Below are 17088 nucleotides of genomic sequence, written 5' to 3'. Positions count from 1 at the left end.
GCAGGATGATGTGCGCGGCAGGATGAAGTGCGTCGCAGATGTTGTGCGCCGAAGGATGAAGTGCGCCACAGGATGATGTGCGCCGTTGGACGATCTGCGCTGCAGGACGATGTGCGCCACAGGATGATGTGCGCCGTATGATGATGTGCGCTGCAGGATGAAGTACGCCACAGTAAGATGTGAGCCAATGTGCACCCCAGGATGATGTGTGTGGCATGTGCGCCACAGGACGATGTGCGCTGCAGGATGATGTGCGCTTCAGGGTGATGTGCTCCGTATGATGATGTGCCCTGCAGGATAAAGTGCGCTGCAGTATGATGTGTGCGGCAGATGACCTGCGCTGCAGGATGATGTGCGCGGCAGGATGATGTGCGCGGCAGGATGAAGTGCGTCGCAGATGTTGTGCGCCGAAGGATGAAGTGCGCCACAGGATGATGTGCGCCGTTGGACGATCTGCGCTGCAGGACGATGTGCGCCACAGGATGATGTGCGCCGTATGATGATGTGCGCTGCAGGATGAAGTACGCCACAGGAAGATGTGAGCCAATGTGCACCCCAGGATGATGTGTGTGGCATGTGCGCCACAGGACGATGTGCGCTGCAGGATGATGTGCGCTTCAGGGTGATGTGCTCCGTATGATGATGTGCCCTGCAGGATAAAGTGCGCTGCAGTATGATGTGTGCGGCAGATGACCTGTGCTGCAGGATGATGTGCGCTGCAGGATAAAGTGCGTCGCACGATGTTGTGCGCCGAAGGTTGAAGTGCGCCACAGGATGATGTGCGCAGCTGGACGATGTGCACTGCAGGACGATGTGCGCCGATGTGCACCCCAGGATGATGTGCTGAGCAGGATGATATGCGCCACAGGATGATGTGCGGGCACAATGATGTGCGGTGATGATGTGCGCCAGGATGAAGTGCGCCACAGGATGATATGCGCCTCTGGAAGATGTGCGCTGCAGGACTATGTGCGCCAATGTGCGCCCCAGGATGAGGTGCGCTGCAGGATGATGTGCGCCTATGATGATGTGCGCTGCAGTATGATGTGTGCGGCAGATGACCTGCGCTGCAGGATGATGTGCGCGGCAGGATGATGTGCGCGGCAGGATGAAGTGCGTCGCAGATGTTGTGCGCTGAAGGATGAAGTGCGCCACAGGATGATGTGCGCCGTTGGACGATCTGCGCTGCAGGACGATGTGCGCCACAGGATGATGTGCGCCGTATGATGATGTGCGCTGCAGGATGAAGTACGCCACAGGAAGATGTGAGCCAATGTGCACCCCAGGATGATGTGCGCTGCAGGATGATGTGCGCTTCAGGATGATGTGCTCCGTATGATGATGTGCGCTGCAGGATGAAGTGCGCTGCAGTATGATGTGTGCGGCAGGATAAAGTGCGTCGCACGATGTTGTGCGCCGAAGGTTGAAGTGCACCACAGGATGATGTGCGCAGCTGGACGATGTGCGCTGCAGGACTATGTGCGCCAATGTGCGCCCCAGGATGAGGTGCGCTGCAGGATGATGTGCGCTTCAGGATGATGTGCGCCTATGATGATGTGCGCTGCAGTATGATGTGTGCGGCAGATGACCTGCGCTGCAGGATGATGTGCGCGGCAGGATGATGTGCGCGGCAGGATGAAGTGCGTCGCAGATGTTGTGCGCCGAAGGATGAAGTGCGCCACAGGATGATGTGCGCCGTTGGACGATCTGCGCTGCAGGACGATGTGCGCCACAGGATGATGTGCGCCGTATGATGATGTGCGCTGCAGGATGAAGTACGCCACAGTAAGATGTGAGCCAATGTGCACCCCAGGATGATGTGTGTGGCATGTGCGCCACAGGACGATGTGCGCTGCAGGATGATGTGCGCTTCAGGGTGATGTGCTCCGTATGATGATGTGCCCTGCAGGATAAAGTGCGCTGCAGTATGATGTGTGCGGCAGATGACCTGCGCTGCAGGATGATGTGCGCTGCAGGATAAAGTGCGTCGCACGATGTTGTGCGCCGAAGGTTGAAGTGCGCCACAGGATGATGTGCGCAGCTGGACGATGTGCGCTGCAGGACGATGTGCGCCGATGTGCACCCCAGGATGATGTGCTGAGCAGGATGATATGCGCCACAGGATGATGTGCGGGCACAATGATGTGCGGTGATGATGTGCGCCAGGATGAAGTGCGCCACAGGATGATATGCGCCTCTGGAAGATGTGCGCTGCAGGACTATGTGCGCCAATGTGCGCCCCAGGATGAGGTGCGCTGCAGGATGATGTGCGCCTATGATGATGTGCGCTGCAGTATGATGTGTGCGGCAGATGACCTGCGCTGCAGGATGATGTGCGCGGTAGGATGAAGTGCGTCGCAGATGTTGTGCGCTGAAGGATGAAGTGCGCCACAGGATGATGTGCGCCGTTGGACGATCTGCGCTGCAGGACGATGTGCGCCACAGGATGATGTGCGCCGTATGATGATGTGCGCTGCAGGATGAAGTACGCCACAGGAAGATGTGAGCCAATGTGCACCCCAGGATGATGTGCGCTGCAGGATGATGTGCGCTTCAGGATGATGTGCTCCGTATGATGATGTGCGCTGCAGGATGAAGTGCGCTGCAGTATGATGTGTGCGGCAGGATAAAGTGCGTCGCACGATGTTGTGCGCCGAAGGTTGAAGTGCGCCACAGGATGATGTGCGCAGCTGGACGATGTGCGCTGCAGGACGATGTGCGCCAATGTGCACCCCAGGATGATGTGCTGAGCAGGATGATATGCACCACAGGATGATGTGCGGGCACAATGATGTGCGGTGATGATGTGCGCCAGGATGAAGTGCGCCACAGGATGATATGCGCCTCTGGAAGATGTGCGCTGCAGGACTATGTGCGCCAATGTGCTCCCCAGGATGAGGTGCGCTGCAGGATGATGTGCGCCACAGGACAATGTGCGCTGCAGGATGATGTGCGCTTCAGGATGATGTGCGCCGTATGATGATGTGCGCTGCAGGATGAAGTGCGCCGCAGGATGATGTGTGCAGCACGATGATGTGCTCTGCAGGATGAAGTGCGTAGCATAATGTTGTGCGCCAAAGGATGAAGTGCACCGGTGTACTGTGTGCGCTGCAGGACGATGTGCGCTGCAGTATGATGTGTGCGGCACATGACCTGCACTGCAGGATGATGTGCGCCGCAGGATGAAGTGCGTTGCACGATGTTGTGCACCGAAGGATGAAGTGCGCCACAGGATGATGTGCGCAGCTGGACGATGTGCGCTGATGTGCACCCCAGGATGAGGTGCGCTCCAGGATGATATGCGCCACAGAATGATGTGCTCCGCAGGATGAAGTGCGTGGCATGATGTTGTGCGCCGAAGGATGAAGTGCACCGGTGTACGATGTGCGCTGCAGGACGATGTGCGCTGCAGGATGATATGCGCCAATGTGCGCCCCAGGATGAGGTGCGCTGCAGGATGATGTGCGCCACAGGACGATGTGCGCTGCAGGATGATGTCCGCTTCAGGATGATGTGTGCCGTATGATGATGTGCGCTGCAGGATGAAGTGCGCTGCAGTATGATGTGTGCGGCAGATGACCTGCGCTGCAGGATGATGTGCGCCACAGGATGAAGTGCGTAGCATGATGTTGTGCACCGAAGGATGAAGTGCGCCACAGGATGATGTGCGTCGCTGGAAGATCTGCGCTGCAGTATGATGTGTGCGGCAGATAACCTGCGCTGCAGGATGATGTGCGCTTCAGGATGATGTGCGCCGTATGATGATGTGCGCTGCAGGATGAAGTGCGCCGCAGGATGATGTGTGCGGCAGGATGACCTGCGCTGCAGGATGATGTGCTCTGCAGGATGAAGTGCACCGGTGTATGATGTGCGCTGCAGGACGATGTGAGCCGATGTGCGCCCCAGGATGATGTGCTGAGCAGGATGATATGCGCCACAGGATGATGTGCAGGCACAATTATGTGCGGTGATGATGTGTGCCAGGATGAAGTGCGCCACAGGATGATGTGCGCCGCTGGACGATGTGCGCTGCAGGATGATATGTGCTGATGTGCACCCCAGGATGATGTGCTGAGCAGGATGATGTGAGCCACAGGACGATTTGCGCCGCAAGATGATGTGCGGTGATGATGATATGCGCACATCAGCCTGCGGCGCACATCATCCTGCAGCGCACATAGCACATCATCCTGCGGCGCACATCTTCGTGCGGCGCACATCATCATGTGCCACTTCGTCCTGTGGCGCACTTCATCCTGCAGCGTACATCATCATATGGCGCACATCATCCTGTGGCGCATATCATCTTCACCGCACATCATCTTTTCTGTTTTAAATAAGCACAAGTCATAGGATGGAAAATAACCATCAGTCTTCACGACGCTTTATTTCTCATAAACATCAAACACTAGTGGATTCAGACATGTATTTTATATATACAGAGTGAGGACACATTTAGAGCAAAACCAGAATATAGTTCACATGTAATCTATTGCAGCCTTCAGACATGCAAGAAATACACGTAATGTTTAGTGGATTTGTCAAATTGTCCTCCCATGACTAGTGAGGTTAAAAACACGAGGACCACATGATAATTAAGTGGAAAAATACAGAGGTGCAGAGATGATCTATCTTATCTCAATGATAATTTGATTTGTTATAAAATCATGAAAAACGTATACAAAATGTAAAACACCAGACGAAAAGGGAATTGTAGATTATGGTTAATCACAGTAATCCAAAGCCAATTAAAGTATCTGCTATATGTGAAAAACATGCACAGATTCAGGGTAAGTTTACTGATTTTGACTATTATTCATATTTCCCCCCATGAAAAGATTAACTTTGAGAGAGGTGCTTTACAGGCAAGTACAGGTACCACACAATAAGCTATCACTTCTCGGAATTTATTGCAAGCATTTCAGTTTCAGATAAGGAGATTGAAAATTCAGAGAAAAAGTTGAAATAAAAATACATTTTGCAAGTTATTATCCTCTTCTTTATCTTAACATAAATAATCTGGATAAACATTTTTTTGTCCCTGCCTTTTCCTGTTCATTGGCCAGTTCAAATAATTTTGGAAAACTCAGTTTGCATGGAAAATCAGTGTGGGGTTACTAGCTAATCATGCCCATCATGTATGTCATTTATCAAACCCTCTGCCTACTGTACGCTTGTTGTTGAATCCATAAAGCAATTGTATACAACCTGCGCAGTACCATATTTGAAAGGCACCTCTGATCACAGTGGAGGATTAAGCAGCTTAATAGGCAGGAAGTTGATAGAGACCAAAACAGAGCTCAAAGATAGGGGGCATTGGGATAAGATTTAAACATAAAATTATCATGTTGCTTTTCTTATATGTATATTCTGCACCCAAGTGGCAGACATCCTACTTGGAGTTGGTGTTTTTTGTCTGAACAGAAACAGGCTGTTTCCTTCTGGTTCCAGTCTTCATGCTAAACTAACCTTCTAACCTCTGCTCCATGCACATTAACAGGTCAAAACATAAGAGTTGTCTCCTTGTCTCAGCAAGAAACCACTTAAGTGTAGGCTGTGTTCCACGATGTCAAACAAAACCTTTTTAATAATGTGTGACGTCTGTTAAGAATGGTATTACAGTTTTCTCTTGATCATTAGGTGAAGTCAGAGACCGACAACAGTGAAACAATTTGTGTGACATAATTGAAATAACCCAACGGATACTTTGTTATGACGGCTGATGCTATTATCAGCAATTACAAATATTTGCTTCTCAAATACAGTCAAACCTAAAAACCACAATGTCAAACCATCACCATCATAGGATTTTGGTACAGATCCCCTAGATTTGACCTGTGTTTGTTAATAATGAACTAGAGACATACTTTTTACACAGTGTGAGAATCAACTCAGCAGTGCTATCCAGTGGAGGACTTCTGTGACGGAGGCTGTTTCTAAATCATCCCAGGCCTAGTTGGTATTTCTGTTTTGTTCTATTATGTATAAACCAGAATATATACATCAATACTAATAAATGTGCAATAAGTAGATGTTTGTCAATATAAAGATGCTATGAAAATAATAATCTTATTTTCACCTATTGTTGGCCAAAACACTGAGAGTTATTGTTAATGGTTAAACTGATGACCTAACCTTTCTCTCATAGGGCTTAATAAGGTCCGTCATTTTCTGAGAGACGATGTGATGTGCTTTCTCAAATATAATTTTTAGATTTATTGTCTTTCATGCTGACAGTGCTCACAAGACTTTATTCTCTGCTGCTGCTGTTACACTCTGTGTGTGTGTGTGTTAGTCTGTTTTAAGCGCGTTGAGGGCAGAAACAGACAGAAGGCCGTGCAGGACCACTGCCACTAGGTCATAGAGAACCAAGAGAAGAATCAAACTCCAGCAGTAAGCCTGTAGGAGACAAGAAATACACAAACATTTAAGCAGCGTAAAGTAATGGTAAATGGTTTTGTATTTATATAGTGCTTTTCTAATCTTGATGACCACTCAAAGCGCTTTACAGTACAGTTTTACATTCACCCATTCACACACACATTCATACAGTGCATCTATTCGAAGCACTTTGTTATTCTATGGGGGGCCATTCAGGGTTCAGCATCTTGCCCAAGGACACTTCAGCATGCAGTGGTTGTCCTCCAACCCTCAGGTTGGAGGACAACCACTCTACCCCTCAGCCACAGCCGCCCCACGAAGTGACATGATCCAGAGTACAGTATGAAAAGTTTATACATTTAATATTTATATGTAATGGGACAAATATAAACCGAGAAGCTCCTTTTCTCTCAAATCATAAGTATGGATGATTTGAATGTTTCCATGCATCAGTTTATTTCTCCTTGTCATCATCACCACACCAATTTCTTCATCTAGTTTAAGTACAGTTTACTGGTCAGCTTATCTGTCTGTCCTTTTATCTGCTTGTGATTTTTCCTTTCCCTCTCCTTTTATTTACATGAAGAAAAAAGAAGACTCACAGTCAGGAGTTCCCCAGGACATCCATAATATGCTCGTCTGTAGTAATGGTCTGAGGAATCGATCACACACACATCTTCGTTTTTCACAAGGCTGAGGCTGTAACAGTACAGGCAGAAGGCAAGCAGTGTCCCCAGCAGGCCAAGCACATTACTGTAGGCACAACCTCGAAGCTGTGGAAGATCCATCATAGTGAGCTTTTCAGTCATACTGTACACTGACTACACATAATGACACTGATGTTCTTCATCCATCCATTTTCTACCACATCTAACAGGGAGAGCTGGAGCCAATACAAGCAGACTGTGTGAAATTACAGAAACACAGTAAAGTAAATCATTTTTTTTGTTTTTTCAGCCAAATCCAAAACAAGTGAAGTAAATTGTGACCACTTCTTCAAATGTTTAAAACCAACAGAAAAACAACACGTAAAATGCCTCCGAACTGCTCCTGTGGTGTATACCCCTGAAACTCTAGCAGTGCTTTTTGGAATCCAACACATCACCCACCCCTCCATCGTCTCAGTGGTGAGTAGATAATAAGTGAATTTTATTTATTTTATTGGGTCAATCATCTCTTTAAGTTATGATTTGGTTGTTATATCATAATTTTGTATTTTTTTATTATATCCTTTGACACTTGGGCTTATGTGAGATTTTATGGGTCAATATATTTCTTTCTATTATGTCTTTCATTTGTCTGTACACTATTTACTTCTTACATCATTGCACATTTAAACTTTTTATACAGTTTAAGTTGAAAAATAACTAAATAAACAAAGAAAGACCAAAATTGATCAGCACAGACAACAAAAGACAAGAGAAAAGGTTTGAGAGGAAAGGGTTCTCTCCCCTCCAGGAACCTGTTTTTAGACTGGATATAGAGAAGGTAGGGATAACTGAGACGTGAGATCAAAACCTCCCACGAATCCTTTAGAGCAGCTTGCTATGTGAACTTACCAGTTGTCTGCTGGGGTTCTTCACATTGGCCATGGTGAATGATCCTCCTGTCACAATCTGCAGCGTGTTCACACACACACACACACACACACACACACACACACACACACACACACACACACACAAAGATACACAAACACATTATATTGGTAGAATAATTTTTTACACTTAAATAACCCTCCTCCACACATGGCTAGATTTAGTTCTTTAAGGAAGTTGGAAATTATTTCTATAGACTTTGATTCTTCAGGCTAACTATACCAGCAGTCAGACTAGAATAAGCAACATGTGTTACGTACGAGAACTCCTAAGACAATCGGCATTATGAAGAGTTTTGGCAGAATATGATCAGCATACGCGAGGGGGACTGACAGCACCACCTGGAAGAGCCCCAAGAGGATGGTCACCACCTACAGACAAAGATATAGCTGGCATTACACCCATTCTGAATAATAATTTATGGTAAAAATGACTTAAATTCAAATGATGTTAACTCCATCCAGTCTGAGTAGGGTCCAAATCCTACCCCGGCAGTTTCAGGGTCAAACCAGGTGGAGAGGCGATGTAACCTGGCTCCAACTGTTGCCACTACTCCCTCTGAAGACATTTTACTGCAAAACAAGAAACTTAAGTCAGATACAACAGAAGATCTTGTTGAAGAGTTGCTTTCCATAAAACAGACAAGTGAACTCTGAATTTTCAAGACTCCCTAAAGAATGTGACTACAAACGTCACTTGTTCCCATAATGAGCAGAATGAAACTGTGTGTGCAAACCTCTGTAGTTCTCTAGCAAGTTGGCAGCAGAGCATAGAGGGGCCGAGTCACAGAGAGGATGACAGTGCACATATAATGGAAAGGTGGAAAACTTAAATAATCAGGCTATGTGTAAACTACAACAAAGCAACTTAGTTTACAGCTGAAGCCAAAGGAAAAATGTACCATAACACTTACAATATATATGGGTTCTTTCCAAAGAGTCTCCAGAAAAAAAAGATTAAAGATTCTATATTAGAATATACAATGACATTTTGAGCTCACAGCCTTAAATTTAGAAAATTATATGAAATATTAGGAAATATAAATAACGAGAATACTATACAAACAGAAATATGCAAATGTTATAAAATATATAATTGCAATATAAAAGGTATGAAAGGAAAGGAGAGAGGGGGGTTGACATGTGAGTTTAGTCATGATGTCTTATTCTAAAATACAAATCTAGTTATGTAGTTTATCGTGACAACCACAAACTGATCGATGAATGACTACACTGACTGTTACTGTCAGTCTTATCCCCAACATCCCAAAACATCCTGTCCTTTTAATGAAATAATAGAAGGGACAAACAAAGTAATCAATTAACTAAACTTCGAGCATGTCTCAAGGACATAAAAACCTGGATGACCCGCAATTTTCTCTTATTAAACTCAGACAAAACAGAGGTTATAATACTTGGCCCCAAACACCTTAGAGATGCATTATCTAATGATATAGCTGCGCTAGACGGCATTGCCCTTGCTTCCAAAAAAACAGTCAGGAACTTGGGAGTGATCTTCGATCCTGATTTATCCTTTAATAGTCACTTAAAACAAATTTCTAGAACCGCCTTTTTCCACTTGCGTAATATCTCAAAAATCAGACATGTCCTTTCGCAAAAAGATGCAGAAAAACTAGTCCACGCCTTTGTTACATCGAGACTGGACTATTGTAATTAATTATTATCAGGCTCCAGCAGTAAGTTGTTAAAGACTCTACAGCTTGTCCAAAATGCCGCAGCACGTGTCCTGACGAGAACAAAGAGAAGAGAACACATTTCTCCTGTGTTAGCATCGCTACACTGGCTTCGTGTTTAAATCCAGAATAGAATTTAAAATTCTCCTCCTCACCTTCAAGGCCCTTAATAATATGGCGCCATTTTACCTTAAAGAGCTGTTAGTACCTTATAAACCCACTAGAGCACTTCGCTCCCAGAATTTAGGCCTACTTGTTGTCCCTAAAGTCTTTTAAAAGTAGAGTAGGAGCCAGAGCTTTTAGCCATCAAGCTCCTCTGCTGTGGAATAAACTACCACTTTCAGTTCGGGAGGCAGATACCATCTGTTCGTTTAAGAGTAGGGCTCAAAACCTTCCTTTTTGATAAAGCTTATAGTTAGAGCTAATTAGTGCGGCAGAACGTTACTTGTTCTAGTTTATGACACATGAAACACGGAGCTTCTTTTTCCAGCTTCTCCTTCCTCTTCTCCATCCCTATCCCCCTTCCCCGGAATCCCTTTGCTTTATCACCCGCAGATCCAGGGCCTCTGTGGCCGCACCATGGATTTTGCAGTTTGCTTACCCTCATCAAATGCTGCTAGAGACTTTAATCTTTAATCTTGAAGACTTTAATCTTGATGATGTTTTCCTGCACGTGGCATCTATTGCACTTCTGTCCGTCCTGGGAGAGGGATCCCTCACATGTGGCTCTCTCTGAGGTTTCTACGTATTTTTACCCTGTTAAAAGGGTTTTTAGTAGTTTTTCCTTACTCTTGCTGAGGGTTAAGGACAGAGGATGTCACACCCTGTTAAAGCCCTATGAGATGAATTTTAATTTGTGAATATTGGCTATACAAATAAAATTTGATTGATTGATTGACATGTGTGAACATGGAAACGATAATGAGCGCAAAAGAGGGGGAAAAAGACATGAGTAGATGTGAAGAGCAACAGAGACAGACCACATGATCATGAGACACAGCAATGCTGGAGACAGCAGAAGACAGTGGGAAGCCAGTAAAACTAAGTGGCATGTGTGTCGTGTTTGTACAAGGGGATTGAGAAATAGTGAATAAAATGAGGTAGTGAAAGAGAGAAAAAAGGAAGTGAGAGAGGGAAAGGGAGAGAGAGTTCATCAAATCCACATGTCTCAACCCTCTTAGGAAAGACAGGAATGCTCCAGGATGAGAAGCAGATGTGGAGAGGAGGAGGAGGAGTAGAGAAAGAAAGAGTGAGGAGAGTGGTGGTGGTGGGGGGGCAGGTTGATGATGAAATAAACAACTGACAAGGCGCAGTAAAAGTGACAGGAACAGTTTTGTTTGTATTAATCGAAGAACAAGAAGAAACAGATGGGTTGTTTAATAATAGCATTTGGGGTTTTACTTCTGGTTTTCACGAGGAGCACTTTAGGTTTAACTGAAATAACTATATCAGAAGTAACAATATGTTCCATGTGAGACAAAACACAAGGCAAACTTTTGTGTCACACATTAGTCTTGTGCAATAATGACAAGAGATGATATCTGAATATTCAGTTTTGTATATAAATATTTTGCATTGTAGTCTAGTATTGCACTGGCTGGTTCATGTTAATAGGATATTTATTGTTGCTATTTGCGCCAGTTCCGGGTCATGCATCAAATAATGAAAGAAATATTTTTGGTAGAATAGTTTGTATCTTGTTTCTTAGGTATTCAAAAGTTGTCAGAAACCAATTACACTAAATTGTAGTGTCTATACCAAACATCACTGGTAGATCTGTAGATAGACATCTGTTAATCGTAGCAACATTTAGCAAAACTCAAACAAAACACAAATGTGTTTTCTGAAATGTGGTTGCGTTTTATAGAATGTGTATAAATGTAAAAGATAGGGTACATACGGAACAGGATATGTAGAGGGTACATAAAGCTACAGGCAGAGAGGACCAGTGTAAATACAGTTACAGAAAGGTGGTGTGTAAGTATGGGGTATATACAGGCACAAGGTATATACAGATCCTGACAGCTGAATGCACACAGGTAAACATCATGAGAGCTTGTAAAGATGTCATGACCTGACAGACCTGTCTTTATATTTTAAAGTTAGAAATCAACCTTTTATAAAACTACAAAATGATTCAGCATAACGATTTCAAATTTGTCAATGTAGAGCAAAGATTTGTATTTGTAAAAATAGAGATTGTATGAATAAAATCTGTGACAATACTGGTGATGCTATACAAAGACAGGGAAACATGTGTGATCAGATACATAAACCAGAAAACTGCATGAAAGGTTCATTGTGAATCTCAAGTTACAAATATGATTGACAATAAGAGATCTGAACGTAATGAACCACCTGTCCTCTCATTGGATAATGCTTTATGGCTGGATTTTCATTGTCCAATCAGATTTGGGGGTAAACACATTGTTAACATTAGCAGTTGTAACTTGAGTCTTACACAGGGAACTTTAACTTTTTATGTGATTATAGATGGTAACAAGAGCACCTCTTTTTTCACAGTTTCTTTCTGTGACCTCATCACTCATTTATATTATTCTGAGATTTATTTACACAGCATCTTTTTTTTAATGTGCACATGCTTCATCAAATGCAAATCATGTCTACTCATACTTTATAAGAATACAAATTAACACACATTTGTTTATTTTTAAGATTCACAAATAGAGAAGTATGGATTAACATCACTTCATCCGCTCAAAGCGAGTAGCCTAGACAACATACATCACCAATGAGGATACGTTTTACCACTTTAATCTGTCAGCATCAATATCATAACAACAGTAAATGTGCCACTGCTGTACTTACTGTGGGCCTTCAACTGTCTCGACACAACAGTGTCATGAGAGGCAGCTACTTACCTCGACTGCAGCTTTTCGGGGGTACCGTGATGTGTGGATGGCAGCAGGAGGGTGTGAATGTCACATCGAGCAGAAACAAACGTCTGGATTCTATGTCCTGAAGATGAACTTTTCACGGTGGAAATTTTCGACAACAAAACGATTGCTGTAAACCAACAGAGGAAGAGAAGGAGGAGCTCAGCTGGATCTCATCCATTTACGGACAATATCCCCCCCTCTCTCTCCCTCCCTCTCTCTCTCGTAGGGAGGTGCATTAAACAATAACGAGCGGTCGACAGGATCCTACGGACGAGGACAACTTTGCGAACCTTTCTGCAGAGAAGAAAAAAGGTAGGACTGAGACATTGTGTGTTTTCTAATGATAAGGTCCGTGCACGTCCTGATACTGGTGAAAGAGGGGCTGGGTCACCCACACACAGAGCAGGGGCGCACAGAGCTGCGTTCTCATTTTTCAAAATTCCAAAACAGATGAGCTGCAAATTTACGCAACACTGTCAATCTGTGAGTACGGGTAGAGATGGAATTTCCGGTTGAGTGTGGGCTGACCAAGCGGGTCCGGTCGACAACTGATAAAACAACAACATTCATCCGCTCCTGTTGTGACTTGTTTATCAAGCAGAAGACTGTTGCCTCCAACTCTGCAACAACAGCTGCTGAACACACTGGAGGGTCTTTCTGTGCATTTTAGATTTCTGCGACTCATGCCGATATCTGCTGGACACATTAGAGCAGCATATTAGCAACCTTCTGTTATCCTTAGGATGTTTTCGACTCACACCAGAATAGAGAATTGAGATATCATACTCCGATGACACAGCCTTTAGTGTTCCTTGTGCCCCTGAAAAATTCTGCCTGAATTCTGCCTGAATTTGACAATCAAACTTCAGGAAATCCCTAAATGCATATTTTACCCATTTAGAGACCTCAAATGTCCCAGATTACCCATAGCATGCTGTCCCAAGTTATAAACTATATTTGAGAATGTACTACATGATAGAATCAGCAACAGTCCTGACAGAATCGAACATTATAAGAGGAGGGTTTATAGCAGTTGTACTAGGCTCTTTATTTGATTTCACAAGAGATCACATATGAAATGAAAGGCCTCACTCATATTATCAATCACAATCAGGACTAAGGCAGCCATGTTATGCATTCTGCTTACTTCCATCAGACTTGTCCACGTTGAATAGCAGTTCAACTGTGTGGAGTTATATCAGTATCAATATATTAGCCAATCTGGTGAACAATGCAGATTTCATGTCAACTGGTAGCTGCCATTATGTTTTCTGATATGACATTTGACTCCTCAATAGTTTTAGCATTGTCCCTATATACAGGAATAATTGTAACTTTAAGATTGGGGTTTCACAAAATATCTGGAGAAAATATAACATGAACATCAGAGCCTTCTTTTATATGAACGCTATAATCAGGATTCCAGCAGGTAGAGTAAACCAAATACACCACAAATTTTACCATTTTTGTGTTATTCTGTTCACCCACACCAATGGCTTGAGACAGATGGCCTCTACAAATACAATTGAATAGAATTGAATTGTTGAGAATGTGTTACAGGAACACTGTGCGAGAAGAGGCACTGCCTTTACTTCCAATTTTTAGACTTTTACTTTTCAGATCTGTTACACACACACAAACCTACATAACACACTCAGTGGGATAGTGATGCCTGGAGAAGTGGGTATAGGCTACTCTTAATTTATGTAATTCAAATACAAGTAAGCATTTTAGGCAAAATAACGTTTTCAGAATCAGAATCAGAATTATTTTTATTGCCATGTATATTTGCACATACAGGAAATTGCCTTGGTGTGGTTGGTGCACTTTCAAACAACAAATTAAAAACAACAATATAACAATATAAAAAAACAACAATATATACAGTAGAAAAGGGTTACGTGCGGTTTTAAGGTGCAGAGATTGGTGATAGTGCCAGTAATATAGAGTTATAAATTATGTTTTGTGGGTGCATCTAAAAATGAACACTATGGGACAAATGTTACCATATAATACTATTTATAAATTACTCAACTGTGGGTTATTAGTATAGTTGACAAGGTTCTGCTATTGAAAAATGCTCACGGTGGCTGATGTCTTCACCTGAAGTTGAGGGTTAAAAAAACACAATATGTGCTTTTTCTGTATGTGATGGAGAAAGGTCGGCAGCTCTTGCAGATCTCATTATGTACAATACAAAGCTTTGTGATGACCCTGCAGTGAACTATGCTGTCATCTCCAGGTGATGGCAGTGGCAGTCTCTAGAGATCTGACGGTGCAGGTGCTTGAGGATGTGAACGCTGTCAAGCTCACTGACAGACAGCAAGTCCTGCGCGCTGCCGTCCGGAGAGGAGAACCCAAATGTCTGGGGGTGAGTCTAAAACTGTGTGTGTGGGTGCGTAGGTGTGTGTGTGTCTGTGGGGGGGTGGAAGCTTCACATAAATAATTGGGCAGAGGAGGGTTCTGAATTTTTATCTTATCACAATTGTTGATTGATCTGCAAAATGTATAAACCATAATCAGTGAATAACTTTCTATACGTCCTTTTCACAGATGCATATAAGGTCACCTTGACTTTAACCTTTGACCTCTGACATCCAATCACTGAATCAAAGTGGAATTTTTTTTTTAAAGGCGATCTTTAGATGTCACATTTAAACAAAAACAGTTCAATGCAAAGGTAACACAGAAGAAGAAAAAAAAACAGGAAGTCGATTTATATTCAAATGAAAGCGACGGAAATTATTAGCAAGTTTACTTCTTTGTCAAGAATAAAAGTGATTCAGGTATAAAATATAAAGTGCTTCTCAAACTCGATTAGAATCAATAAATATGTTTCATGGCCTGTGGATAATTGTATTCAACCCTCCTCTAAAGTGGTCATGTTCAGGCAATTATTATGATTAAATATTGATTTTCCTGCAAGTGGTTAGGACTAACAGGCTTTATAGTTCTCACACAAAAATATCACCACAACTCAGACAGTACTACCCAGCACAACACAAGTGTATTTGCAATTTTCAGGGCTGATGCACTTATTTTCATTTGCTGCCATATGAGCACACGATGGTCGTGTTAGTCTTCAAATGAGGATTGGTCAGGTGCATTGTTAGCACAATGATACCTTGAGGCAGTGGAAAACAATAGCGCTTGCCTGATGTTCTTTCTTCAGTCATGAGTTATAAGTACAGAATTAGTACAGCTAAAACAAGAAATTAAAGATTAAATTGAATGAAAAATAGGATAGTATGGATAATAGCAAATGCTGTATGAGTAGAATGCCCTTCCAAAAGCAATGATCTATAAGTTGTTCTGTGATCTCTGCTGTTGCTAGCTTTCAAATGCATCTCCATTATTTATCCATGTTTGACCCAGCTTTCATAAGAATCCTTTTTAGGTTGGATAGAAAATGATATCCATGTGTTCAGGTCCCCGATGATGGCAGATAAATACCATTGGGGCCATGTATGAGATGAAATCTGATTAAAAGTTTAGAACATGTACTTCCAAGCATGTTATCTATCTCTTCGTCATGATTTGTTGCTTGAGTTGTTTCAGGATGTGATAGTAGCTGTGTTTTTCACTGGGTATATGGTGCCATTTTGGTGGATAAAGCAAACTACTGCTGAATAAGAATTGACCCATTATGTTAACTCTCTGGTGTTCACAACCTTTTACATGTGCAGTTTGTATAATTATGTAACTATGGTGAATGTGTTGCATATTATATATTATATATATATATATAAGCATATTTCCTTAAACTCGTTGTCATTCTGTGATATTGTACAGTAAATCTATCACATATTGAGCTAGGCGATTAGAAATACTACAAATCACCAGGAAATGTTAGTCCGTTGAAACACAGATGTGTGTGTTTGTGTGTGTGTGTGTGTGTGCGTGTTCTAGGTGAGTCAGGTTATGCTGGGGCTGATGGTCATATCCTACTCCATTCCTCTGCACGTCACTGAATTCACTGAGGTTGTCACCCTGGGAGTTCCCTGGTGGAGCGGCCTAATGGTAAGTTTGTGTATGTGTCTTTACATATACTGACATAATGACAACAATAATAATACTATAATAATTCTAATTTTGTTGTAACCTTGTTATTTCTTTTTGGGGTGTGTGCTGCCAGTTCATCACAGCAGGAGCTGTTGCAATCAACTTGGACAAAAACTGCACCATGAAGACTGTGAGTCCATTGACGAAACATACTCACACTTGCCTGCCTGCACACAAACACAGCCTACACCCACAGTAATACTTTTGTTTTAAAACGCATCACTTTTGCTATGTTTATAACTCTGAGACTGTTGGAAACAAACACAGACGCCAACATTCAAATCCTGATTTATTCTGACTGTTCACGACTTGACCATCAACGGTGAATACAAAGTGTTGCATAGTTCCACTTCGTCGTCGGTCCAATAAAGACATCCCTGCTCTTTCTTTACACCATCACTGTAAGTCGTATTTTATGCGTCTTAGCAAAAAACTGCAAATCAGACAATTTGTT

At 43.2% G+C, this 17088-nt stretch overlaps 2 protein-coding genes across 2 annotated transcripts in view; one reads left to right on the top strand and one right to left on the bottom strand.

Annotated features, from left to right (window-relative positions):
* Positions 1-4355: 4355 nt before the first annotated feature.
* On the bottom strand, positions 4356-12720 carry si:dkey-9i23.16 (uncharacterized protein LOC571915 homolog). The gene is made up of 6 exons (XM_062388068.1): positions 12555-12720; positions 8467-8551; positions 8240-8350; positions 7941-7997; positions 6984-7154; positions 4356-6399 (listed from the first exon to the last, which is right to left on the bottom strand). Exons 2-6 carry the CDS (start codon positions 8545-8547, stop codon positions 6292-6294), a joined length of 528 nt encoding a protein of 175 aa, XP_062244052.1. The 5' UTR covers positions 8548-8551; positions 12555-12720; the 3' UTR covers positions 4356-6291.
* A 19-nt stretch (positions 12721-12739) lies between these two features.
* tmem176 (transmembrane protein 176) overlaps positions 12740-17088 on the top strand; it is a 14055-nt gene continuing 9706 nt past the window's right edge. The window contains exons 1-4 of the mRNA XM_062388067.1: positions 12740-12884; positions 14815-14943; positions 16482-16592; positions 16708-16764. Coding sequence (XP_062244051.1) covers positions 14818-14943; positions 16482-16592; positions 16708-16764 — 294 coding nt within the window. The 5' untranslated portion in view covers positions 12740-12884; positions 14815-14817. The remainder of the gene's footprint in view (positions 12885-14814; positions 14944-16481; positions 16593-16707; positions 16765-17088) is intronic.

This window comes from Platichthys flesus, chromosome 5 (assembly GCF_949316205.1).
Source record: "Platichthys flesus chromosome 5, fPlaFle2.1, whole genome shotgun sequence".
NCBI lineage: Eukaryota > Metazoa > Chordata > Actinopteri > Pleuronectiformes > Pleuronectidae > Platichthys > Platichthys flesus.
The sequence above is the reverse complement of the archived record's forward strand: the minus strand, read 5'-3'. Positions and strand labels throughout refer to the sequence as shown.